Genomic DNA, 25,987 nt, shown 5'->3' with positions numbered 1-25,987 from the left:
GTGCGGGAGGCCCGCGGACGAGCGTGCGGGAGGCCCGCGGACGAGCGTGCGGGAGGCCCGCGGACGCGCCCCAGCCGCCCAGGCGGGAGCCGGGAGCCGCGGCCGCTGGGGGCCGCAGAGCGGACGCCCCCGCAGCTCCGGGCTTCACGGGTGGGTCCCTCCGTCGCCGTCGTCAGCTGCTGAAGGACGCAGCGGGCTCCGGGGCTCTGTGCGGACCAGGGAGGCTCTGCCTGGTGCGTGGCCAGGGAGTAACTGGGGGGTCTGGTGAGGAGGCTCCCGCGTTTATGGGGCTGACGGAGACGTGTTTACTGCGTGAGCCAGTGCGCGGCTTGGCGTGAGCCGGAGGGCCCTTGCCGACGGGGAGCACGGGGAGGAGGGGCGGCCGCGTCGTGCTAGCTCCATTCTTAAGGCTTGAGGAAGCTCCGTCGCGTTTCCCGGAACGGTTGTGCGGTTTGCGATCTCCCGCAGCCGTTCCCTGTCTCCGCATCCTCGCCGGCCCGCGCGCACGGCAGCGCGGTCCACAGCAGCCGAGGCCCAGACGCGGCCGAGGCCCACGGACGGGTGACCGTGACAGAGAATGGCGCCTCGCCACTTGCAGCCACACGGATGGGGCGAGCGAGCGCTTTGCTGAGGGAAACAAGTGCGTGGAGAAAGACCGACCATATGACGTCACTCATGTGTGCATTCTAAGAGACAAAACAGACGAGCACATTAAAAAAGAGACAAACAAAAAGCAGACTCTGGCATGTGGAGAACGCACCAGCGCCATCACGGGGGTGGCCGTGCGCTGGGGAAGTCGGTGTTGGGGATTAACAGTGCACGTAGGGGGCGCTGGGGGGCTCAGTGGGTTAGGCCGCTGCCATCGGCTCAGGTCATGATCTCAGGGTCCTGGGATCGAGCCCCGCATCGGGCTCTCTGTGCAGAAGGGAGCCTGCTTCCTCCTCTCTCTCTCTCTCTGCCTGCCTCTCTGCCTGCTTGTGATCAATCTCTGTCAAATAAATAAAATCTTAAGGAAAAAAAAAAAGAGTGCACTTGTCGGGACAAGCACTGAGTAATGCGTAGAAGTGTTGAGTCATATTGTGCACCTGAAACTAATGTAACACTGTATGTTAATTATAATGGAATGTTTAAAAAAAAGGTAAAATGGGTTGAAGAGAAACAGGCTACAGTTATAAGGACACCTCAAACAGAAAAATCAGTTGTGAAAAAGTAGCTAGAAATACAGGCAGTGGTTAGATCATGCAAGGTCTTTAGGCTAAATCAAGGAGGCTGAAATTCCATTCTAAGATCATCACGAATCCATGAGAATTTTAGTATGAAATAATCATAAGTTCATTTTTTAAAAAAAATCCTTTCTTCTAACTCCTCAATAGAGAATGAACTCTCTGAGGACAACAGTGGGTTCAGAAAACAGGCCAAGAGAGGGCTGCACTCCTCGAGCTCACGGGTGCAGGTGGAGGGCACTGGGATGATGGTGGTGAAGGGGCGGGGGGAGGCGGGCGAGGTGGGGTCCGTGGGCAGGTTGCAGAGGAGCGCGGGGTCACAGAGAGAAGGGAAGCTCGGATGGGAGAGGGAGGAGGTGCTGACGGTGTTGTTGACGGGCGTGAGGGGCGCAGGAGGCTGGCCAGCGTTTCCAGGCTTGGATTAAGAGTTAGGCTTGGCACACGCCATCTTCAAATGTCCTTTGGACACCCAGGGACGTGAGGCTCACTGGACTCTCCACCTGGAGCCGTGGACTTGGAGCTGGCGGAGGACACCGGGACCCTGGAGACGGAAGGATGATGGAGGAGCTTCCCTCTTTGACAACGTTCATCTGTCTTGAACAATTATGAGCGTATCTCCTTATTCTATGATTTGAAATAGTATTTCTTTCTTGACACAGTAGGGTCATTTTCAGTGTAGCTTGCTCTAGTCATTTGCTCACAGCATGGTGAGTTGGACCCGGCAGGCGTTTCCTCGACTCTCCTCCGTGCTGAGTATGCGTTTAGAGAGCCAGGCCGTGCAGGCGGCAAGCATGTGCACTCCTCCAACACGGAATTTAAAGCGGCTTATCGTTTCGCTATGGAATGCCTCCCACCAGAATACTTTAACATTCCTATTGATGGACATTCTTCTTCTCCTCAGCCCCCTCCAGGATCACAGTGTCTTTGTCGCGCTTGTCCTCAACGTCTGTACATCTCCTACTGACTTGTCGGTCATCACAACACAGGCAGAACATTTTAAGTAAAGACATGATTCGTCATAAACCTGCCTTTTCCTTTTCACACGTGCTTAGTTGGAACCACGTGCCTATCTCAATGGGAACATCATTTAGCACGGCGCACACAAGGAGAGAAGAGAGAAAACGTAGTCAAAAGCAGCATTTTCTCAAGAATATATTGGATCAGTCCCCTAGGCTAACTGTCCCCCCCTCTCTTCCCCCCACCCCTGGACCTCCATAAGACATGCTCATTTAAGTCATGCCCCTTCGTTGTTCAAGCCAAAATAAGAAAAAAAAAAACAAAATGATTGTGTTGTTAAAGGAATGCAGTGTGGGGGGCACCTGGGTGGCTGGGCTGGTTAAGCATCTGCCGTAGGTTCAGGTCTTGATCAGAGGACCCTGGAGGGAGCCCTGCATCAGGATCCTTACTCAGCAGGGAGTCTGCTTCTCCCTCTCCCTCTGCTCTCCCCGCCATGCTTGTGCGTGCACTCTCTCTCTCCCAAATAAATAAATATAATCTTAAAAAAAGAAGAAGAATGCAATTTCAAAAGCCAGTGCATGGGGAAATACAAGAATTGGTGAGTTAGTGCACTCAGACGATAGATGTCATGTCAGCTTGAGGAGAACAGAGAACATGTGCCCCTTTATGGTCTGAGAACAAGAGAAAGGCTCAAAGTACAGAAGGATTAGAGCCAGTACACAGATTGCAGGGGTAGCCACCAGGCCATAGGGATTTGCAAACTGAAGCAGACCCCACATCTGTAGTATAGACAGAAAAGTGAATGCATTTGTCCAGTGACTGTCCTACCCCTTGTCTCCTGCAGGAACCACAGTCCCAGCCCTTCTGAACAGCACCTCCAACCAGCTCTTCCTGCATTTCCAGTCCGACATCAGTGTGGCAGCTGCTGGCTTTCACCTGGAGTACAAAAGTAAGGTCAACTCTTCCGCGTCCCACGTCCCTTGTTTTATCGAGCGCTTTTTTCTGAGCAAAGTGGAAGTCCACGCCCTTACTACGTAGGAAAATAGTGTTGTTCCAAAACCACAAGTTGCATGAACGTGCATCTTTTAAAATCCTCTCAATGCAATATATATATTGTAAAAAGCAAAGGAATGAGGACATGCAGATGTTAGTATCTGGAGTAATTGTTGAAAAGCACAAAGCGACACTGTGTGATTCCTGATTTCTTTTGTGAGTGATAGCAGATGTTCATATTAATATCCCGAAACCTATAAAATCATAATTTCCCACAAATTATGGTCATAAGGCCTTTCCACTTGTAGCCTCCAAGGCTGTTAGCAGAGGCCCAGCACGGAGCCACCACCGAGCCTGCCGCTTTGTGTATTATTCATTTTAATTGGAAGAAGGTATTGCGAAGGAGACGCTAACCTTTTAAAAATGAATGTGCAGATGAGTTAAGAGTCTGATAAATGGGTTGACAAAGGTCAAATTCGCAACTCTTCTTTGGCATTTGATGATGCAGGTAAACCTTGTAAAAATGAAATAAGAATTTCCAATGAGAGTCAGGTTTATTTTAGGACATGTTTTCAAGCACTGAAAATGCTTAATGTTGATATTCATCATCTTTAATAAGCAGTTGCAAATAAGCAAATACATGGATAAGTTTTAATAAGTGATCTTTTGAATTGAGATAAACAGTTTGCTGAGATGTAAATGCATGCATGTTTTTGAAAGACCAGATTTCCAGCTGATGATAAATATTCTGAACCAGACACAAACCACGGGGCTGTTTCCCATTTCAGTTAAATTCCCCTACTTATTACAGGCATTTGTATGCAAGTTTATTCCAATTTATTTGAATAGGACTACTTTGGTGACAGTGTAAAATGATGGTGTGGATGTTATTTATGTAGGAAATGTCTGGGGAAAAAATCTGCTACTTTGATACATTTTGTGAACATCTGTAGATAGGAAACTATCAGCCTTATTTATGATAGTGTTAATAAATTCACTAATATTTTTAGCAACGTTAGAACTCAGGAATGCTCTTCTGTCTTTCTCTCAAACTCATCTCAAGGATTTGGGCTTTTCACTCACTTCTTATGAAAAGAGGTGCTCGTAAGATAATTCGTCCTCAGTTGCTATTATGTATAATTACAGCGGCAACAATATAATTATGTACTTTCCACTTTATTCCTAACCAGTATGCTTCATTAAAAAAGAAAGACCGAGATTTTTCCCACCAAATCCATCTTCCTTAAATATCCAAGGCCTTGCTCAAATACTTACGGTATTCATTTTCTCGCCGCCCGGACATAATGCTACATTTTCATTAGCTGACCTTTGTTCCGAGGGATTGTTTCCTGGTGCTGACACCATGCTGACCCCCCCATGTCATTTGTGTCCTCTCTACTTCCTGCATTATTTATAGGCCCTCATTCCCTTCGGATTCCTTGGGCCAGAGTTGAAAATATCTGTCATTTTAAGGCTTTATAGAATTAATCTCATTGAGGCCAACCTCAAACAGTATAAGGACTGTTGCATTAAGCTGCCAAAAGACTGTTGCATATTTTTAATCCGTTGACATATTTCCATCTACTTAAAATATGTACTGTCAATCTCCAAGCCTCTAAATGCAGATTTGTCACTAAAACTGATATTCATGAAATTATAAGAAAAATGACAAAAACACACACTCTGTGTGGGTCCTGCTCTGAACATGTTACAGCTACTTATTCACTTGTCCTCCAAAAGCCCTGGTTTGAGGGATGCCCAGCACTTAAAGAAGGAAGGACATGGCCTGTAGTCGCACTGCTAGGGACCCACGGAACGTGAGACACTTCGTCACAAAGGCCCTTGACTGAACCCTGTGTGAGGATCCCAACAGTCCCATCAGAAACGTAGCATGCACTGCTCTGTTCTACAAACGACGGCCCCAAGGGTCAGGAGCAGGTCGATGACCCAAGGAAGGGAGAGGAGCTTCTGAATCAGTTTGTCTTTCCCTAAAACCAGAGCTACCGTGGCTGGTCCACATCTGCTTCTGAATGAGGGCTTTGGAGTAAGCACGAGGCCCGGGTAATTATCACAGCCCGTTGTTCCAGATGGGCACTGACGGGAACGTCCCAAACAGAAAACAAACATTATTATTTGAAGGGATGAATTATCAAATTTTACCAGTCGCAAAAGTGATTCCAAGAAGGCCTGATCCTGTATGTATGACCTGGGTTCTCTCGCGTGATCTGAGTAACACTCGAATGATCAGCATCACTGAGTGCTTCCTGCGTTCACCAGGTCAGCCGTCCTTCTGACCTGGATGGGAATGTTGACATAGTTCCACAGTAGGACACAGGAGTCACCCTACCTCTGGGCTCTTTTCTTCAGAAAAACTACCGAAACAAAACAAAATAAATAAATTTCATGAAACTTTAAAGGTATTTATAGATAATAATGATACTGGTGGATCCTGGAAACAAGAAAATCTGTGCTAAGGGTATGTAGCATATGAACTCGCTCCTAAGGAACAATATGGTGGCAGCTGTCCTTGAACTCAACATGGAAGAGCCGAGAATGTTTTATATATAGGAATACCTCTTCTGCGTGTGTGTGTGTGTGTGTGTGTGTGTGTGTGTGTGTGTGTACACAATGTATATCAGTATGTCAGTAACCAGGGTTTATTGGTTTCGGTGGGATTTGGTGGCAGAAGAGGTGATAAGATCGAAGCCATATGCCATATTGGAACCCTTCTCTTTGTTTTACTTATATTTTGTTGATTCTCCCCTCTTTTCCTGCCAGCTTTTGGTTTAACTGAATATTTTTATTGCTTCAATTTATCTCCACTATGGGCTGATTAGATAAAACTTTAAAAATGTAATGATCTGCCTGGAATTTAAAAGATACATCTTTATTACTTTAGCACAGCTTACCTTCAAGTGATATTATGCCCTTCCATGTAAAAGAGACTTACAAGGGTGTATTTCTAATATCTGCTTTCCTTCCGTTATGTTATTCACTGCCTTACATTTTATTTTTACAGGCTATAAAGCCCACAAAATATTTTTACTACTTTTGGTTTTTACATTTCTACTACTTTACTACAACAGTGATCTTTTAGAGTAAATAGAAAATAAGAAAAATAAATATCTCATGTTTACCTTTGCTTTTAGCATCTCGGGAGCTCGTATGTCTCTGGGTCAACCCAGGTTTCTGTCCGAGGACTGCTCCTTCATTTTTCTTGTAGTGCGGGTCTACTGACTAGGATTCTCCCAGCTTTTGCCTTCTTTTTTTTTTTTTTTTTTTTTTAAGTCATTATTTCACCTTCATTTTTGAAAGATACTTTCCAAGTACAGAAGTCTGGGTTGAAAGTTTCTTTGTTTTCAGTGTGTTAGATGTGGTTCCCTTGTCTTCTCGTCTCTCAGTTGACGGTGAGAAGTAGCTTCTTACTTCCTGCATCGGTAGACATGCGCGTGTTCTTTCTCTCTGGCTTGCTGCAACATTTTATCGTTTATGTTCTGTTTTCATCACATTGATTACGATGTGTCTAGGGCAGAGTGTCAGTGTGCTCTCAATATTCATCCTGAAGTTCTTGACGTACGTGATCTGTGCTCTGACATCTTCTGTTGGTCGCGAACAAATCCCAGCCACATCGTCATCCCAGATATTGCCGCCAGCCCATCTCTTTCCGCTTCTGCCGGTGCTCCATTACATGTGCGCTAGGCTGTCGCACATTCTTTCACACTTCTTGGCACTCACTTCTGCTTTATTCACTCTTTTCTCCTTGTGTCCTGGCTTGTGTGATTGCTCTTTTTTTTTTTTTGTAGATTTTATTTATTTATCTTACAGAGATCACAAGTAGGCAGAGAGGCAGGCAGAGAGAGAGAGGGGGAAGCAGTGTCCCCGCTGAGCAGAGATGATGCGGGGCTCCATCCCAGGACCCTGAGATCATGACCCAAGCCGAAGGCAGAGGCTTAACCACTGAGCCACCCAGGTGCCCTTGTGTGATTGCTCTTAAGTTTTCTTCAGATTCACTAAGTCCTTCCCAGTCATGTCACATCTACTAACGAGCCCGTTAGAAGCATTCTTCATCCCTGATATCGTGGGTACTCCCCGACTAAAATTTTCACTTGACTTTTTCTATCCTTATCGTCTCTCTACAACCATCACTCCATCTCTTCATGCATGCCTCCTGTCTCCCTACATTTTTTAACATATTTCTCATAGTTATTTTAATATTCCCATTTAATATCTCCTTTCGGAGCCCCTGGGTGGCTCAGTGGGTTAAAGCCTCTGTCTTCGGCTCAGGTCATGGTCTCAGGATCCTGGGATCGAGCCCCATATCTGGCTCTCTGCTCAGCGGGGAGCCCGCTTCCCTCTCTCTCTCTGCCTGCCTCTCTGCCTACTTGTGATCTCTGTCTGTCAAATGAATAAATAAAATCCTAAATAAATAAATAAATAAATAAATCTTCATGTAAGTAGACCCGCCCAGTTCAAACCCATGTTGTTCAAGGGTCAACTGTGTTATAAACCCTGGCTTTTATTTTACATCACAGAAAATTCCAGAGACCCTCCTGCAACCCCCCCCCCCCAAAAAAAAATTGAAATGTCTCTTAGGAGATTATTTCAGGCATGCAACATTACCATAACTTGGTTTGGTGACAGGAGAATCCAAGCTTTATTTGGAGTTGAATGTAACACTCACAAAATGGATAACAAGTCAACGTGTTCTTCCCACCTGTGATACGTGAGCATTTTTACGAGTATTACATTTAAGTGAAGACGCAACAGACATGACTTAATCTCATGGTTCTTCAGTTGACACATAAGTGATTGAAAGCAAGTTTCCCTGTAGTCTTTGGAATCTCAGGCATGACACCTGCACAGCGGCGGGGTGGGTGGCTGGGACGGAGGGCTTATCCTGCAGCTAAATCGGGAGCATTGCCTGGTTCCCATGCGTCTCTAAGACATGCGTCTTCGCATGACGTGCATTGGTCAGCGGGCCTGCTGGTGGCTGCCTGAGAGACTCAGCAGTCTCTAAATCAACGAAGCTGCCGCCCCTACCGCTCATGGCTAAGACAGTTGCCCACACGGAAAGGAACCCGGTTTCAAATTAACAGTTGTCATTTGGTGCATCTGCCCCTGTGACACATTTGAGATTACTTTTAGGTTTGATGGTTCTCCATACGGGGTGGCTTTCACAGAACATGCAGATTTGCCTTAATTTCATCTCTAGGGGACAACTGCCCCTCCCCCCAAATCGTGTTCCTCCTAAAGTAGACAGTGGGCATCTCAGCATCCGTCATGAATTATTCCAGCATCTCTTAGATCCTCTGCTCTGTCCTCCAGGCATCACAGACAGAGTCGTGAGGAGGCGAGCAGACATGGTCTCTGCTCAGGTAGAATTTGCATTCTAGTGGTGGGCATCATGCACCAGAAAACCGGAGAGTCCGTGCTGCTTACAGACTATGCTAAGCACCCAGGGGAAAATAAACAGAGTTCTGACGTGTAAGATGAGTTCAGGGCTGCTCTAGACGGAGAATCTTTCTTGAGGGAACGATGGAAGAATGGGCAGGAGTCAGCCACAGAAGAACGCTGAAGGAGAAGCAGCGCAGTTACAGGAGCCGGTCACGGCAGGGTCTGTTGGAGTGGGGTTGCTTTCATCTAGTCCCGTCCTGTTGAAGCGAGTCTGTGAGTGCTACGGAAAAGTATATTGGTTGAGCCACAGTGAGTTTCTGAGTCCAACTGTAGGAACATTATATGGGAAGCAGTTATCAGATATCAAGCTAGCATTATGCCACATAATGGGTCAATCTAGACTTTTCGTCCTTACAGAACAGATATTTCAATAGAGTCCCACCTACAAATGTACATTGCTTTGTTGAAACCTTGTGGCCACTTGAAAACTATGAGTATACTATTTTTTAATCATTGATTTGGTTTTAGGATCTTCTTACTCGAAGCTTAAAACTCAGGATGTTACATTATTAAACTCATCCCTTGGATGTAAAAACTTAAAAGAGTTCTCTGTTCTATTGCCAGTCTTGCAGATTTTCCCTGTTGAGTAACTGAGGAAGAAAGATCATGGAATTTGAATAAGTCATGACTAGTGGCACAGGGACTCAGGCAGCCCATGGCTAATTACATTCACGAGAAGCCCGTCCTATCACATGTTGCGTCAGAGCTCTAGACACAGGAGAGTGGACTTCAGTCATGTGAGTGACAGAAGGCAGGAAAGTTCTGAATGTCAGAAAAAGAAGCAGTTTTGGACGGGGAAATGACATGAGGCTGTTTCTCAGTCCCCAAACCATGAGATTCCTCTACCTCTTCACCAGATTGGTCTATTCTTGATGTCCTGTTTAATAAATAAAAATGAAGCACAACTTCCTTTCCGAGCGGGCTTTCGTCAAGTTCCTCCGTGCAGTCATGCGTGACTTCGTAGCAGATACACAGTCACCAAGGAAGCCGTACAGGCTTTCCTCCTCAGGTCGCTGATGTGTTTTCCGGTTAAAAACATGCCTTTCCCTCAATCTCGACATCCCTCTCATTCTTCACATTGGTCACTTTCCACCGGTCCTTCCGTGTCTGGTCCTTTCCAGGCCAGGGCCATCATGCTCAGGGTTACGCCCAACATCTCTTTGCTCAAAACTTCACCCCCGCCAAAAGTCCTTCAGTGGCTCGACATCTCCTCACTCCTTATCTAGGCATCTCTGCCGAATGCGTCACTGGTTTTATCACCCACCGCTGTCCCTCAAGCCGTTCCATTCGGCCCATTACAGTCCAACAGCCACGTTGTGTGAATTGTCATTTTTCCAGGAGTGCTTCCGCACTTCTCCTCCCCCACGCCTCTCCCTCCCTTGTCTCTGCCTTTCTGACTCCCCCGTCCGTCTGGAGCCGCTCAGCCTGCGGCCCACACCGGGTCAACCCGTGTTCGTCCCTCTGACCTCTGATTTTATCAGCATCGATTATCCACATGCTTCAGTTACAAAGCTTTTTTCTTTGTATTATTGGTCTTTATGGCCTTTAAACCCAATTAGACTGTTAGTTCTTTGGGATCCCGGGAAATATTACTCTTTTCCCAAACCTCCTTTCTTTAGTCTCTGTATAGGACTTAATAAATTGTGTTGGCTCACTTGTTTTCACGTGACTTAATTATGAGGTGATAATGTCCAGTTAGGGGAAGAGAAAAAACTTAAAGAGATAAGGGGTAGATCGGTGGCCATATCTGGTTTTTGATAGTTCATTTGAAATGAAAATTACATAATTCAATCTTCTGTGTGGACAATTTTTTTATCTTTACATATTTATGAAAGGTTTTGTATTTTCTACAGATGCACGTGATGCATGGGTTTGTTAAAAATTCTATTGAGTGAGGCCCTGCTGGTTCTTGGAGAAACACGGTCCCTCACTGTAAGGCGTCTTCCCAAAGAAGGAGAGGGTTGCAGACAAGGGTATTGAGATGCAGTGTAGCCCCGTGCTACGGGAGGGTAAGCTACAAGTTAGAGGGCGTTGTCCATACCATGTTGTGTATCTCAGTCTACACCTGACGTACTTATCCCCACCCCTGCTTATTTTTTATTGTGGTAAAAAACACATACCCTTAGACTGACAGTCTTCACCATTTTTAAATGTGTGGGTCAGTAGTGTTAGACAGATTCGCATTATTGTGCAACAGATCTCTAGGACTTTGCCATCTACCAGATCTTATACGATAAACACTAATTCCCCTTCTTCCTCCCTCCAGCCCTGGCAACCCCACTTCTATTTTCTGTTTCTGTGATTCGGTCTGTTTTAGACATAGCGGCATCATACATTATTTGTTGTTTTGTGACTGGCTTATTGTCTTCAAGGTTCCATCCATATTTCAGCCTGTGACATGCTTTCCTTTTGTTAAGGCTAAATGATACTTCGTTTTATGTATACACTACACTTTCTCCTGTCGGTGGACAGTTTGGTTGTTTTCACTTTCTAGAGATTGTGAATGATGCTGTAAGTGAGTGCACAAATATTTCTTTAAGTTTTTCTTTGAAATATTTTGGATATATACCCGAAAGTGAGGGTGCTTGACCATATAGCTCAGTTTGCCCTCTTTTTCTAGTTCCTTGAGGTGTAGAGTAAGGTAATTTATTCATGATCTTCCTTCTTTTGTAAAGTAACCATTTACTGCTATAAATTTCCCTCTTAGTCCTGCTTTTACTGCATCCCAAAAGGTTGGTCTGTCACATTTTTGTTTTCATGCATCCAGATATTTTTTTAAAAATCCTCTTGTTATTTGGCCTTTGTCTTATTGAATTTAAGATTTTGATTAATTTCCACAAATTTGTGGAAATTTCTGTTTTCCCTCTGCTATTGATTTCCAGTTTCATTCAATTATGGTCAGAGAAGATACTTTGTATGATTTCAGTCTTTTTAAATATGGTTAGATTTATTTTGTGACAGAACATTTGCCTTACCTTTGAAGGTGTTCCTTATACACGTGAGATGAATTTGAATTTTGACTTTTTGGGTGGAGTATTCTGTAAATATCTGTGAGGCCTACTTGGTCTTTAGTCTTGTTCAGGTCTTCTCCTTCCTTATTGATCATCTGCTTGATGGTTTTATCCCTAAGTTGAAAGGGGTTATTGAAAGCTTTCAGTATTATTTTGCTGTGTCTCTTTCTTCCTTCCATTCTGTCAATGCTTGCTTCAAACATTTGGGAATCCTAATGTTATATATATCTATATATAACATTATATATAATATATATTTTATAAAATATATATTACAATAATAATTATTATATCATAATGATTATATCTCCTTGGTGAATTGATCCTTTTCTCATTATATAATGCCTATCTTTGTCTCTTATGCAATTTTTATCTCAAAATCTATCTTGTCTCTTTTAAGCGTGGCCACTTAGATCTCTTCAGTCTCCTATTTTTATGGGACATCTTCTCATCCTTTCACTTCTAGCTTATGCGCGTTCTGAGATCTAAAGTGAGTGTCTTGTAGGCAGCATATAATTGGGTCTTGTTTATTTTTTATCATTTTGCCAATCTATGTCTTTTAATTGTTGTATTTAATTCATTTACATTTAGAGTATTCACTGATTAGGAACAGCTTGCTTTTGCTATTTTATCCATTTCTTTTCGAAATGTTTTATAGCTTTTGTGTCCTTTTCCTTTCTTGTTGGCTTTTGTGCTTTGCTGATATTTTTGTAATGATATGTTATCATTTCTCATTTCAATTTGTGTGTATTATAAAGACACTTTCTTTGAATATACCATTGAAATTACATGAAAATTCTTAAATAATGTATTTTCAACTAATAGTAACTTCCAGCACATATAGAAATTCTATTCCTTTATGTTTCTTCTTCTTCTTGCCCTCTTTATTGATGACACAAATTTCCCTTTTATATTTCATATGAATTAACATAAATTTAAAATTACTTTCTATGTTTTTGTTTTTAAAAATTTTAAACAGATTTAAAAGTAATTTATGTAACTATTTATCATTACTCCAGGATTCTATAGTTTTTACATATTTACTTTTATCAGAGAGTTTTAAAATTTTGCATGGTTTTCTATACCATCTGATTCCATTTAACTGACAAGATTTCTGATGAGAAATCCACTGATAGTCTGATAAGAGGTTCCTTGAACATGACTTTTTTTTTTCTATTGCCATTTCCAAGAGAAAAAAATGTTTTCTTTTCACATTTTTATCTGTGATGGTTTGATTATGGTGTGCCTCAATATAGATTTCTTTAGATTTATCCTGGTTGGACTTCTTTGAGCTTCTTTAATTTGTATGTCCATTTCTTTCCTCAGTTTTGGGCAGTTTTCAGCCACTGTTTCTTCAAGTAGACCCTCTGCCTTCCTTTCTCTTTTTTTCTTCCTCTGGGATACCCATAAGGTGTATATTGTTCTGCTGCATGGTCTTCTGCAATTCCCTTAAGCTTTATCCATTTTTTTTTTTTTTGCCTTTTATTCTCCACTGACTTGATAATTTCAAATGACTGATTTTCTTCAAGGTTGCTGTTTCTTTCTTCTGCTGGATTAAGTCTAACGTTGGTCTTCTCTAATGGGTTTGTCAATTCAGTTATTGGATTCTTTAGTTTAAAATTTATGTTTGGTCCTTCTTCATGGTCTCTTTGTTGATGTTTTTACCTTGTTCATGTATCCGTTTCTTGATTGAGGTGAGTGGTTTATCTGTTGTGCTCTAATTCGTTGAGCAGTCCAATGAGAGTAATTTTGAATTCTATGGTAATTCATATTTCCATTTCCTTAGGGTAGGTTTCTAAAGATTTAATTTGACCCTTTGATTGGGCCATATCCCCCTGTTTCTTTGTATGCTGCTTTACCTTCTTTTGCATCAATGGCTTTTTAAGCATCAGCCACCTCTCCTAGTCTCTACAGTTTGGTTTTACAGAGGGGAGACTTTCACCAGTTGGCCCAACTGGAGATTCTGTAGAATGCTCAAGCCTTTTCTCAGATTAAAACCTCTCTGGGGTTGTGCATGCATCAGGAGAGGTTTCCTGGTTGCTAATCAGTAGCATCCCCTTAGATCTGCCTGCTGCTGTGGACTCTTTGTACTTGAGCCCCCCTTTTGGTCCTATCCGCCATATTGTAGATTCCAGTATGAGTCAGACCATGTTTACTACCTTTGTTCCGAGTCATCAGCCTTGCATCTCTTCCTAACAACCTTTGTATTCAAACAAGAGAGAGACCAGTTCCTTGGACAGCTCTCTAAAAAGTCAGAACATTGGATATATGCCCCACTGTACTCTCTCCCTTCACAGGGAGAAATCAGGAGTAGTGCCTACTGTGTTGTGGAGAGACCTCTGGCCATGAATTTTTCCAAACAACTTCAGTGCAGTTGGCTTTTGATTCCCTAGGGTTTGGGAACCTTTTAATTGGTTTCTATATTTCTTATAAGGGAAATTTGTCTGTACTTTTGTTAAGTTGGTATCTCCATCAGGGAAGGAAGTTCTAGGGTTTTCTATTTTGCCATCTTATGGCATCACTACTAGACTTGATGCATTTTTTTTAGTAAGAGTTAAACAGTTCAAGGACTAGTTAAATCAACCCACATCATTCAAAGAGCAGAGACTATTTTTAAAAATATGTTCCTTTACTTTATTATTGTGCTACCAATTTCTTAGTCAGCTAACAAATAGTATGTTTGTACACAGTCTGAATGTTTGTATACGGTTGTGGTTTGTTTTGTTTTGTTTTGTTTTCAAAAATACACTTAGATTTGAGTTTTTGAAACCATGCTAAAGTAAAATCCAACATATTAAATTATATCACATTTGTCATTATATGAATATGGTTTATTTGCAGACTTCTGGCAGTACAGATATTTCGTTATGTAAGAATGTTCATATTAGTCTGTAATGTTTCCTCAAGTCTCTATAATAATAAATGCCACAAATTTATGTTTACAATGATCAAATATCTTTATGAAAGTGTTTAGTGTTATACCTTAAGGATACGATAGAATACTATTAAACATGGTTTAGCAGTATCTTTTGTAAAGAGCCAGAGAAAATATATTCAGCTTAAGGACTAAAGAAAGGGGTCAGTACAGAAAGAAAGGAGCATGACCAGGTTTGGCTCAAGGGAAATTGTTTGCTAAATCATGTTATAAAACATCAAACCAAGAAAAAGATATTAAAATTATCAGTATATTTTACTAAAAACATTTTTTTTCGTAAATTTCCTTGATTCAATCAGCTACTGTGATGATTTCGCCTATTAAATCTTAAGAGTTTCAATTAAATCTGGACATTTTATATTTGCTTTTTTTAAAGAAATGCAAAAACATATGAGCATAAATACATGTGTTACATATGCATATGTATACATATAGTCACATGTACAAATGCCAGTTTTATTTGGTAAGTATTACCATTAGTCTATCTGATATATAAATTGAACAGTCCAAGATACTTTAAGAAATTATTGTCATTGTTATAATTTTAAACACATAATTGACCTGGAAATGCTAATAAATGCACATACCATTACATTATGTTTGTGTAATTGAGGTTAAGTTCAAGTGTAAGGTTTGATATTTTAAAATTTGAACTACATTTAATGTTCTAAGTTTTCTGAAGTATACGTGTGACTGGTACATTTTGAAGTGGGAGAATTTCCTTTTATTTGTAGTAAATATCGCTCTGGCAAAGAAGCCTGATACGGTCATGGCTTCAGTGATGGTTCTCCCCATGAAGGAGAGGATAGCATTTCGGGCGTACGCAAATCACTGAAGTCCTATAGGGGACAGGACGGTTCTCTTCTTAGACCCGCGAGAGGAGGTTTAGCAATTCGTCACTAGTGTGAGACGTCCTTACTTGTGTGAGACAGGTGAAGTACAATCTATTTCTCAGCATTTGTCCTTTATTAATAGGAAGTAAGAGAACATGTTATTTAGCAGCCAAAATATTTTTAGCGATTAATTGTGGTCATTTTGCCATAGTTTACTATCCTTTTATCCATTTATCAATTCAACATAAGTATCTATGCTTCTTCCAGGCCATGTGCTAGATGTGTGTGATGCACACACTGTCTTAGCTCTGGATGCTCAAGCAGCAGATACTTGCTTCTCACTGTTCTAGAAGGCGTGAGGCCCAAGATCAGGTGCTGGCTGGCGTATTTGGTTCCTGGTGACAGTCTGCCTCCTGGCTTGTAGACTGCACCTTCTCAGTGTGTGCTCACGTGGCCTTTCCTGGTGTACGTGTCTGGAGAGAGAGATCTCTCGTTCCCTTCTCATAAGGACACTAATCCCATCATGAGGGTCTCACCCTCATAAATTTATGTAAATCTAATGATTTCCCAAAGACCTTATCCAAAAACCACCTTGGGAATTAGAGCTTCAATATACACATTTTTGGGGAAGGAGGGACACATAGGCATCCTGCCTATAGCACTGATGAAAGAGAAGGAATCACTTTGCGTTCTCCTGGAGCCTATAGTTTAATTAGGGAAACTGAGCAACGTGATGGTCCAGGGACAATTTTAACAGAGCTCTGCTGTGTGTCGTTGGCACGCAGAATTCACTGATAGTTCAGAAGGCAGAGTGGGTATAGCCTGGCCATCTCCTGGTCTTGTGAACTTGGAGCAATTGCGTACCCTCTCCCCATGAATGAGGATATTGGACAAGATCAGTGTTTCTCAGAGTGTTCTGCAGGACCCTCCTGTCCTGTATTACCCATGGGTAGTTTGCAGACCAAAATGGTCCTATAATACATTTCAGAAATCCTTCAAATAACGTTGAAGCGCATTCATCTCTGTAGGATTTCTCTGTGCCTTTTATATACTATAATACTTTCAAATCTCCAAGAGAGATACAATATTCTATCTCCCCCAAATTTATGCTATGACATCTCTTGACACTGGACACAGAATCCCTTTTGCTTTGAAGATTCCTTATGATCTATTAAGTGGGAAGAATAAAGAAAGCATTTATTATGTGGACTTAACATGCCCACAGTTTACAGATGAAAGAAAATATTTTTAGCTCCACATACATGCTGAATTCTTAGACACTGATTTATTTTATTAAGATTTTCTTATTTATTTGTCAGAGTACAAGTAGGAGGAGCAGCAGGCAGACGGAGAAGCAGGCTCCCTGCTGAGCAAGGAGCTCGCCGTGGACTCGATCCCAGGATCCTGGAATCATGACCTGCGCCGAAAGCAGGCGCTTTAAACAGTCTGAGCCACCCGAGCGCCCCCACACAATGATTTTAAAAGTGGTTTCTTTTCTTGACTTCAGATGCTGTGTTATTAATTATGGAGGTTTCTCTATACACATCGTTGTCATGGAGATGTATGGACTCATAAAACAATGTCATCTAGAAGTCTGAGTGTACAGGCTGACACTTGTTATGTTTATGCCTGTGTGATCATGGGGTCTGACATTTCGTTCATGGATTGTCAGCCTCCCATGGCGTCTCCCTAAGTGAAATTGGGATGTCTTTATTCTCCTATTTTCCAACACAGTGTCTGACCTTTAATGCAAGTTTGGATTGATGGGTTTAGAGACTCAGCAGCACTCCTGTGTTAAGGTATCCAAACCTGTCTGCACAGGAAGGAAGATTGTTATGTGCTAGTTTTGTGTGAATGGATGGTTATTATTAATTAGTTACAAAATAATGGGCTCAACACTTTCTTTTTTCTTTTCAAAAGTAAGGAATAGCCTATGTGTCCCTATAGTGCTTATGAATTTGATAAAGCTCATATATCTGCACATGTCCTTTGACCTCTGTGCCCTTGTGAGCTACCCCAGCTCTAGGGGTCTCACTATCCAGCTCTGCATTCCTCTCTCTGTAGTTTTTATCTTGATTATTGTTTTGAGCAGTGCAGCTAGAATGACATGCTTTTTTCTTTCTTTCTTTCTTTTTTTTTTTTTTTTAATTTGCGGTCTTTGAAAAGCCTACATTACGCTAGTCAAAATGAGGGCAATGCTAATTGACAAAAGCTGCTCAGAGTTGTCTCGTCAGTATCTGCGCAGGCTCACATTTTCTGCTCCCAACACGGCGTGTCTATCATGGATTTCAAGATTATTTTCTTTCTCAAGATCTATACAAACCATCTCTGAATTTTACCTAATGAATTTAGGATACCGACTATAATACCTTCTGGAGAACTGATGAGACTACTTGTTGTAGTCTGGTTCATAAGGTCCACATTTGACGTTCGGTGGCAGGTAAAACCATGAAGCTGTGTATTTGGTCAAACTAGATTACTTGTCTTTTTAATGGCTTCGTTTTATATTCTTTCCCTTCACAGACTAGACTTGAGGAGAAATAAAGACTCTTAGCTACCGTCTAAATCTAATCCCAACTTTATAAATCCATACATGTCAAAATGTCCAAATTTTTACATAGAATATTTATCCGTCTTTCATTACGTGTTTAGAACAATAGATCTAAATCTTCAGAACACTCAGCAATTACCCTCTCATTATCATGTTTAATCAGGATACCTCATGGTTCAGAATCACGGGGTTTATGAGTCACCTTTTAAAGAAACCTAGCTAGGGATGCCTGGGCGGCTCAGTGGGTTAAGTCTGTGCCTTCGGCTCAGGTCATGATCTCAGGGTGCTGAGATTGAGCCCTGCATTGGGTTCTCTGCTTGGCAGGGAGCCTGCATCCCCCTCTCTCTCCGCCTGCCTCTCTGCCGACTTGGGATCTCTCTCTCTGTCAAATAAGTAAATAAAATCTTTTTTAAAAAATTGAAAAAAAAAAAAGAAACCAGCTGCATAGCATTTGGTATATTGTCATCTATAGTTCAGAATGTAAATATGCCATCCTTTGAAACAATTAGAAATCTTTTCTATAAAACTTAAGCTTACAGTGTGACAATATACTCTACCAGATGTCTGTCCTTTTGGAAAATTAATTTTGAATTTTTCTGCCAAATGGTTTTGTGTCACAGCTCGATTTTAGAGAAGTTCGTTCTTTCTTTCTTTCTTTCTTCTTCTTTTTTTTTTTTTTTTTTTGTTTTTTTCTGTATGTCTTCCAACATGTCTCATTTTGTGTCTAAATCACTGTCTTTTAGTTGACTGGCTTTACGACTGTACCTGTCACTTAGGTGATAGACCACCCATGATTTAACATTAAAAATCAGTTTTGCTCCAACAACATTCTTCTGAAACTGTTCTCTTTTAGGAGCTTTAACAAGTGACGGACACACATACAGACTAAAGCCGACCGTCCTTCCTGCTCCGTTTACTTCCCTGATTTTTTCTTCTCCTGACTTCCCTACCTCACGATTTGATTACCATAATGATTAAATGCAAACAGTCTGCCCATTCTCTGTGTCAGAATTCTTCAATATACCTCCTCCTGTCCCCTGACGGTCAGAAAGTTCATTGTTCTACCTTCTAAGGTAGAACTTCTTACCCTACATCATTCCCGGCATTTCTGGGGCTGCCCTGTCTCCTTCCCGGTCCTCCTGTGTTGGGTCCACAATGCACTTGGTTGCCCTTTCTCTAAAGGGGGCTACCGGGATTCTGTAGATCACAGGAGATGGTGAGCCTCCGCGGTGCTAGCACACGTCTGTCTGGAGAAGAACTTCACACCCAGCTGGTTTAGGGATCTGAACCTGCCACACCTTTAATTCTCCCCTCTGCTAGAGTCATGGTTCTCTCAACCCCAAAATAAAAATCTTCCATTCATGGCCTAAACCCACTATTTTCAGGGTGACTTGACTCAGCGTTGCTGGAGGCATTGCATGGTTAGGAGAGAGACGTGTTGTGGAACATACTTGGGCTCTGGTCCAGGATAGCTCAGTAAATATCATATCAATCACATACTTACTTATCTCTGGGTAAATATATGTAGATGCTATTACAGAAAATGTCCCTAGAGACACCAGATATCTTTGTGCTGTTAGCTCCTCCCATATACCAGATACCTAGTGACACTGAAAAGTGAGGGGCCGATGTTTCTCTCTACACAAGTATCTGGGTCTGCATATGATGGCTTCCTGAGTCATCAGATCAAACGCTGATTAAAATGGCTCTATGTATGCTTTTAATTTATTCAGAAAATGTATTATAATTCCTGTAGGTACAGGTAAATGCAAGTTATTTTTTTCCAGAGGATGAATGGGATTTACACATGGAATTTAAGGGAGGAGAAAATTAAAATAACATATAATACATACATATCAATCACCATGTAGTAAAATTTAAAAAGCCTATTATATCTGATTTGTAAAGGGATGGCTTTGAATGGTTTTGAATTACTTGTTGCATTTTTTTTAAATTTCAAAATATGTTATCAGGTTTTTTTTTTTTTTTTTTAACATTTGGGGGTTACTGATGTTCTTTGGTCTCTGTGTGTACATGAAGTATACCAAAATGATGATGTGATATCACCACAAATTAGCTTTTTAGTATTTTCAGTTGTAATTAAATTCATACGAAAGGCAATTTAACTATTTTTTTCAGGGTCAGATAAAAATGTAGTGATAGGTGGCAGGTGATCTTGCTACACTGTGATAGGAGAAAGGGTAAAATTTAAATGCAATATGTATTCTAGAGTTAAGAATGAGATACGTTAGACTTAAAGAGATAGGTTAGACTTACGCCTACAAAACAAGATAAAATCCTAAGGGTTGTATTTTTCCATATTTATCAATTTTATCATATAAATATAAAGACTCAATTATCTTCAAATTTTGTGTTGGGAATAAAAAAAAAATTGCCACTTCATGCATATGGTGTTTTATACTTTTAAATAAATAGCCATTTAGGAAAGAAACGATCACAATAGAAAAACTCTAAGATACACTTCAAACCTGCTCATCCCAGATACAAATCAACGTGTTCCAAGGATTGAAATTACCCAGTGAGCTTAGGAACCGGGGGTGTCCCTTCTGATGCAGACTCTGTAGCACGGCGCTCTCGAACGAACAGTCACACGGTTGATGAAAATCGAAGATGCTTCTCTCTTTGCTTCATCTCAGCTTTGGGGGGAAAGTGAGACAAACTGGGGATTCTCCAACTTGATTGCACAAGAATCCGTAGGATGGCGTTGGCAAGATCACTCTGATTCAGCCGCTCTAGTTAGGGCCACGGGTGTGAGTCTTGTCAGGCTCTCAGGCCAGGCCTTGGAGAGCAGGGAAGGGGAGCAGGTCAGGGCGGGTGGTGGACCGGTGGTCTGCCGGCGCTGAGAGAGGGGCTTCCTGCGTGCGCGCTCCTACCTGCACAATCCACCTGCCACTCGATCGACTCCGTCCTTTCCTTAACATCGGCTCCAAGCTGTCGTGGCTGTCGGCACGTGGCGGCGCCTGGAGCCGCGTCCTGCATCTAGTTTAATGACATGCGGTCGTGAGCGCGTATGGTTTTCCCAAGAGCCGCCGGCCCAGGCTCGGGCTCCGGGTGCAGAACCTGCTGCTGGGTGCGTGGGCACCCGGTGGAGCTGCGTGGAGCCCAGCTTGGATGCGGACTGAGCAGCCCACCTTGGAAGTCTCGGGAATTCTACCTCGGACCCTGTGCTCTTCCAGCGAAATCGGACGGGCCGAGGGGCTGTGCGCGAGCGCAGAGGAGGGGGGCCTGACCCAGAGCCCCTTCGCGTGGGTGCAGTCCCCTGCACAGGGGAGCAGCACGTCCTCACCCTGCACTGGGACCGCCCCCTGCAGAGCCGCTTCCCACCAGTTGTTGCCTCTGGTTCGATTAAAGACCAGACGACCCACCTTCCCCGTCCCAGTGGCATCCCTCAGAGTCCCCAGTCCCAGTCAGCTAACACACCTGACCAGTTCATGGCCCTTAGTGTGGTAAGCAAGACCTGGAGTGAAGCCCAAGGTCACACGGAGCATTTTAAGCTGGGCTGCTCTAATTAATGTCCTTCCCCCTCTCTTACCCTGGAAAACCCGGTCCTGTGTAACCAGGGATGAGAGAAGACGTACCACACGGATGAAAAGGGTTATTTGCAATCCCCACGTCTTTAGCACCATTTCAGAAGCATTTTTTTATTCTATAAAACACCAGAGCTGCATATTTTGTCTATCTGTGCCATGGGGTTTATAGAGAGGTTTCAGCACTAAATACTTAGAGTTAATTTTTTCTATATTTTAGGCTGAATGCCACTGTTATGTGATGCATTAAAAAAAAAATTGTTAGTGTCCTAACTGAAGGCATTTCCATCTAGAAAAGTGCCTGATGATAGTCTTGGGACCCATAAGTAGTGGTCCTGTTTATCTGAGAACATACTGTTCGTGGGTTTTGTTGTCTTTAAATGAGAGAGAGAATACAAAATATTTGTATTTTGATGTTTTTCTGAAAGGATAGAATTCCCAGATTCACATTTAAGGTTTTTCATAAAAATGGCCAACTATGCTTGAAAAACAAAGCAAGAGAGGATTGTCATGGGGTTTGCATATTATAAGAAACATAATTTTAAAGGACCTTTTAAAATGTGTATGTGTTGGAATTGGAGTGTATAATAGGAAACGTGGAAGTAGCAAATTTTATTATTTAAGGGAAATCTTGATTCACTGCAGACTGAATATGAAATGTATTGATGAATTAGCTAAACCTGATTTAAAGTTGCCCGAAGTCGTCTTGGTAGAGTAACAAGAGAAAGGCTCGGTGTCTTTGTTCATTTCCTTAGGAGAAGAGCAACAGGGGGAAAAAGCTGTTTTGTTCTTCCAAAAATAAGAATGATGTTTATATTACCTACTTCCTAAGCATTTGTCCCTGCATTTCTACAGCCGTGGGTCTCGCCGCGTGCCAAGAACCAGCCCTTCCCAGCAACGGCATCAAAATCGGAGACCGGTACATGGTGAACGACGTCCTCTCCTTCCAGTGCGAACCTGGCTACACCCTGCAGGTAGCGTCCTTCTGCGTGTCCGGGCTGGACAGGTTAAACCTAGGAGTCCCTGGCCAGCTCCAGAAGCCAGTGCCTGACATCTGCTCTCCTGGAGAGCTAATTTAGTTTCTCACACTTCGTTTGTAAATCAAAGTACTCACATTAAGCCATGCATGCTGGTAATCTTAATTATAATGTGGAAATAGCTTCTAATGAGGATGCACTCTTTCAAAGTTGAGCATCTTGTTTTTGTAATTATTTTATTTCAAAATGTATGTTCTCCCCATACGTATGCAGATACAATTCTAAGGGACAAAGCAGGGACAGAAGTCTCTTTCAAACTGTCACCGTGACAGCCCCTTTGCACACTGTTCTCATGGTCAGTTGAGCAAATCATCATTCTTACTGTTCTGTGCCAGGTACTGCAGTGCTCAGATAATAGCTTTCGATCATTCCCAAGAAATACTGAAGCACCTTTATCATTTTTAGAATGTTATATAAAAGTTTTCATGCACTTTCATAACCTCATGTGCACCAGCATTCATTATTTTCTGCTATTTTTTCTGGTCTAACCACAAATAAGCTTACTCACAAAACAGTTTCTCTCTGTCACTTAGCATAATTCTTACAGGATTCTCCCTGCCAGCAATGACTATTAATAATCGAAGCACGTGTAATACCAAGTCAAGTAGGAAAACTTAAGCCTAATTATGTGTCTCCTCTTGGGTTACTTCGGGTAATAGAGTACTTTTGGCTGTCTGCTTATTACCACACTGAAGCTGATCATATTTTAAGGAAAACTGTATTAGTTCTACTCTTTAAGGGACTTAAACAAATGAGCCTGAGGCAGCCTCAGAAAAGCATCACAAAGGTGCCGCCGGGAAGGGACAGCGTGGCGCAGAGCGGCCGCACTCTGTGCGCTGCAGGGAGCGGCTCCCGGAGTCTTTCAGACAAGTCGTCCCGCGTTACAGTGTGAAGAATCCCGAGTCCCGTCCTACGGGTTCCGTGGAGAGGGACACTCCAGCCCGTATAGACTGAGAGGCCCTTACTATATCCCTTTTTTCTTGTATTGTCTGGTTTATAACCGAGCACGTGTGTCCCACATGACTACTTGCTTCTCTCCGGGACTTTCACCTTCTTCCTACCCCTCCGTGATGTGGTTTTGCAGCCGCTGGGAGAATCCTTTTACACACCACGCCTCGGCAGCCCTCAGAGGAAAAAACAGGAAAGAGGGCCTGGACGGACCTTCGTGAGGTTTCCGGAGCTGCTGGCACGGGGAGGCCTGTGGACACACAGGGGCGGAGCCCAGCCGGGCCTCTCACTTGCTCTGGTTTTCAAATGCAGAGCAGCCGCCAGGTCATCTTTAGGGCCTGGGCCAAGCTTCGACTTCACAAGCTGCTGTGTTTGTCCTTCACAGGAGTGAAAAATGTTCCTGACTTCTTTTTTTTTTTTTTTTTTTTTTGAGTTGCTGATAAGCGACAGCACGTGTGCTCACACGTTAACACAATCACAGCACGCATCACAACCCGTCCTTTATGAAGGACCCCGTTCCTTGTCGCGTTCACACACAGACATGCACGGCCCTGCCCAGGGAGCCTCCTGGACGTGGCACAGAGGGGCTGCCCCCACGACACACAGTACTGAGGGGCTGTCCCCACGACAAACAGTCCTGAGGGGCTGCCCCCACGACACACAGACGGAAGGCTGGACCTCGGTGCACTGTGGAACTTCCATCTTCTCCAGCCTTTTACAGGGTGAAAAACTGAACACAGAAAATTCTTATAATTTTAACTAGTGAACACATAGAGCCGTATGTTGTTTTGGGTCCATGATACACACTTCGGCTGGAATCAGTGATATCAAATGTTTGTGCCAAAATCAGTAGCCGGAGATGGCCCAGACTGGCACTGAATGACTGTTTTATTGGTAGTCATCGATGCTGTCTTTCAAGGCCTTTGCACTTTACGTTTGCCATAACTCAGGAAGACATTGATTAAAGATAATTTACGGATCAGAAAACGAGTGCCCACAGATCCCGGACCTGGGCAGGCACAGAAGGTCTTCTTTAAGGGTAAGCAGCGTCTCCTCTTGTGTAATGACTTTCTGACACATCAGACGGTGTGAGGAAATGAGTTTTGTGGCAGATGAATTGCGCAGAAAGCGTTTCTGAGTTTAGGGAATCGGTTTGTTGTTGATAACTGCGTTAGTCCCCATTCCCGGCTGGTGCGTCCCCCGTGTGGCTGGGTTCATGGAGCAGGAGTTAAAGATTTGTCCTGGGCTGCCTCGGTGCCGGCTGCGGGCGGCGAACGGAAACTTGCGCCGTCAGCGCCGCGGCTCCGGAGACCGCCGCGCCCCGGGGAGGGCGAGAAATCAGGAAGGGCCGCCTGCACCGCGGTGCCTCTTACCACCGTCTCTTGGTGTGAGAGAGACTACAGCCCGACACATTCAGAATGTAATCTGCGGCCGTGTGGTTTTCGAACAGAAATCATAGGACACACCTTTCCGAAGGTCGAGCGTTGAAAACGTCATATATTTACAGGATAAAGAGACTGTGGGTGGCGAGGATTAATTTGATTGTGGCCCCCATTATGTGGCACTTTGTCAGCCTGTCTGGTAATAAAACGGATGTTAAGCCTCCTTTTTCCCCGATGAAGGAAGACCTGACCCAATACTTTGTGGGACCAGAAGGGGTGTGTGAGCCGTGTGTAAACTCTGAGCAGGCGGGGTGACCAGGACGGTGCCTTCTCAGAAGCCGATGACGTATTATGGACCTTCTGCTCTTCAAACCGATACCTAGAATTTTCTAATCAATCACAGCCTCTCAGATCAAAAGCTATAACTTCTGGTGATTAAACAAAGAAAAAAGCACGAAAATGTGTCTTCTCGAAGTCATCCCGTTAAGCATCGGGAAGGCGCACGTGGCAAACAGACCCTTGAGAGGGACCCGGCAACATTTTGGTGTTAGTGAAAAGAAATACAGTGATGACGGATTTTTTTTTTTCCTATCTTGATTCCAAATATGTGGTTCATTGAGCAGCACTAGCGTACCACATCTCACAATCCGTGGTGCGTAATTATAAAAGGAAAGCAAAGAAGTACAGATAGCCTCACGTACAGTCCTTAAACGTCTGTCTCTGGTGACGCGAGCTTTGTTTCCTTTTCTGACCCACAGGGCCGGTCCCACACTTCCTGCATGCCGGGCACCGTCCGCCGCTGGAACTACCCGTCCCCGCTCTGCATCGGTACGGCCGCCCCCCGGCGCGTCCTGCCTGCCCGTGCGGCAGCAGTCGCGGGGCTGCCGGCCCCCACTGCTCCTGGCCCGGGCTTCCCGTGACCCACGTCTGATTTCCCTTCAAACGGTCGTCACTTCATAGTCACATCATGAGGCAGGAGAGGCGTAGCAAACCCTGAGCGTGCGTCCTGTCCCCCGGGAGGGCCCGGCTCGGCTTCCTCATCCTGTTAGGTGCAGCCTACGTGGATTAGCTGGAAGACTCGTGGCTCGAAACGCACGTCACATCCTATCGGCGGG

The 25,987-nt window shown here is 43.3% G+C and overlaps 1 protein-coding gene across 1 annotated transcript in view; it reads left to right on the top strand.

Annotated features, from left to right (window-relative positions):
* CSMD1 (CUB and Sushi multiple domains 1) overlaps window positions 1–25,987 on the top strand; it is a 1,942,714-nt gene that overhangs the window by 1,736,454 nt on the left and 180,273 nt on the right. The window contains exons 37-39 of the mRNA XM_059384481.1: window positions 3,025–3,129; window positions 22,361–22,479; window positions 25,631–25,700. Of these exons, the coding sequence (XP_059240464.1) occupies window positions 3,025–3,129; window positions 22,361–22,479; window positions 25,631–25,700 (294 nt within the window). The remainder of the gene's footprint in view (window positions 1–3,024; window positions 3,130–22,360; window positions 22,480–25,630; window positions 25,701–25,987) is intronic.

The sequence above is a fragment of the Mustela nigripes genome, chromosome 18 (genome assembly GCF_022355385.1).
Source record: "Mustela nigripes isolate SB6536 chromosome 18, MUSNIG.SB6536, whole genome shotgun sequence".
Classification (NCBI taxonomy): Eukaryota; Metazoa; Chordata; class Mammalia; order Carnivora; family Mustelidae; genus Mustela; species Mustela nigripes.
Note: the sequence above shows the minus strand (reverse complement) of the source record. Positions and strands in the feature narration are given on the sequence as shown.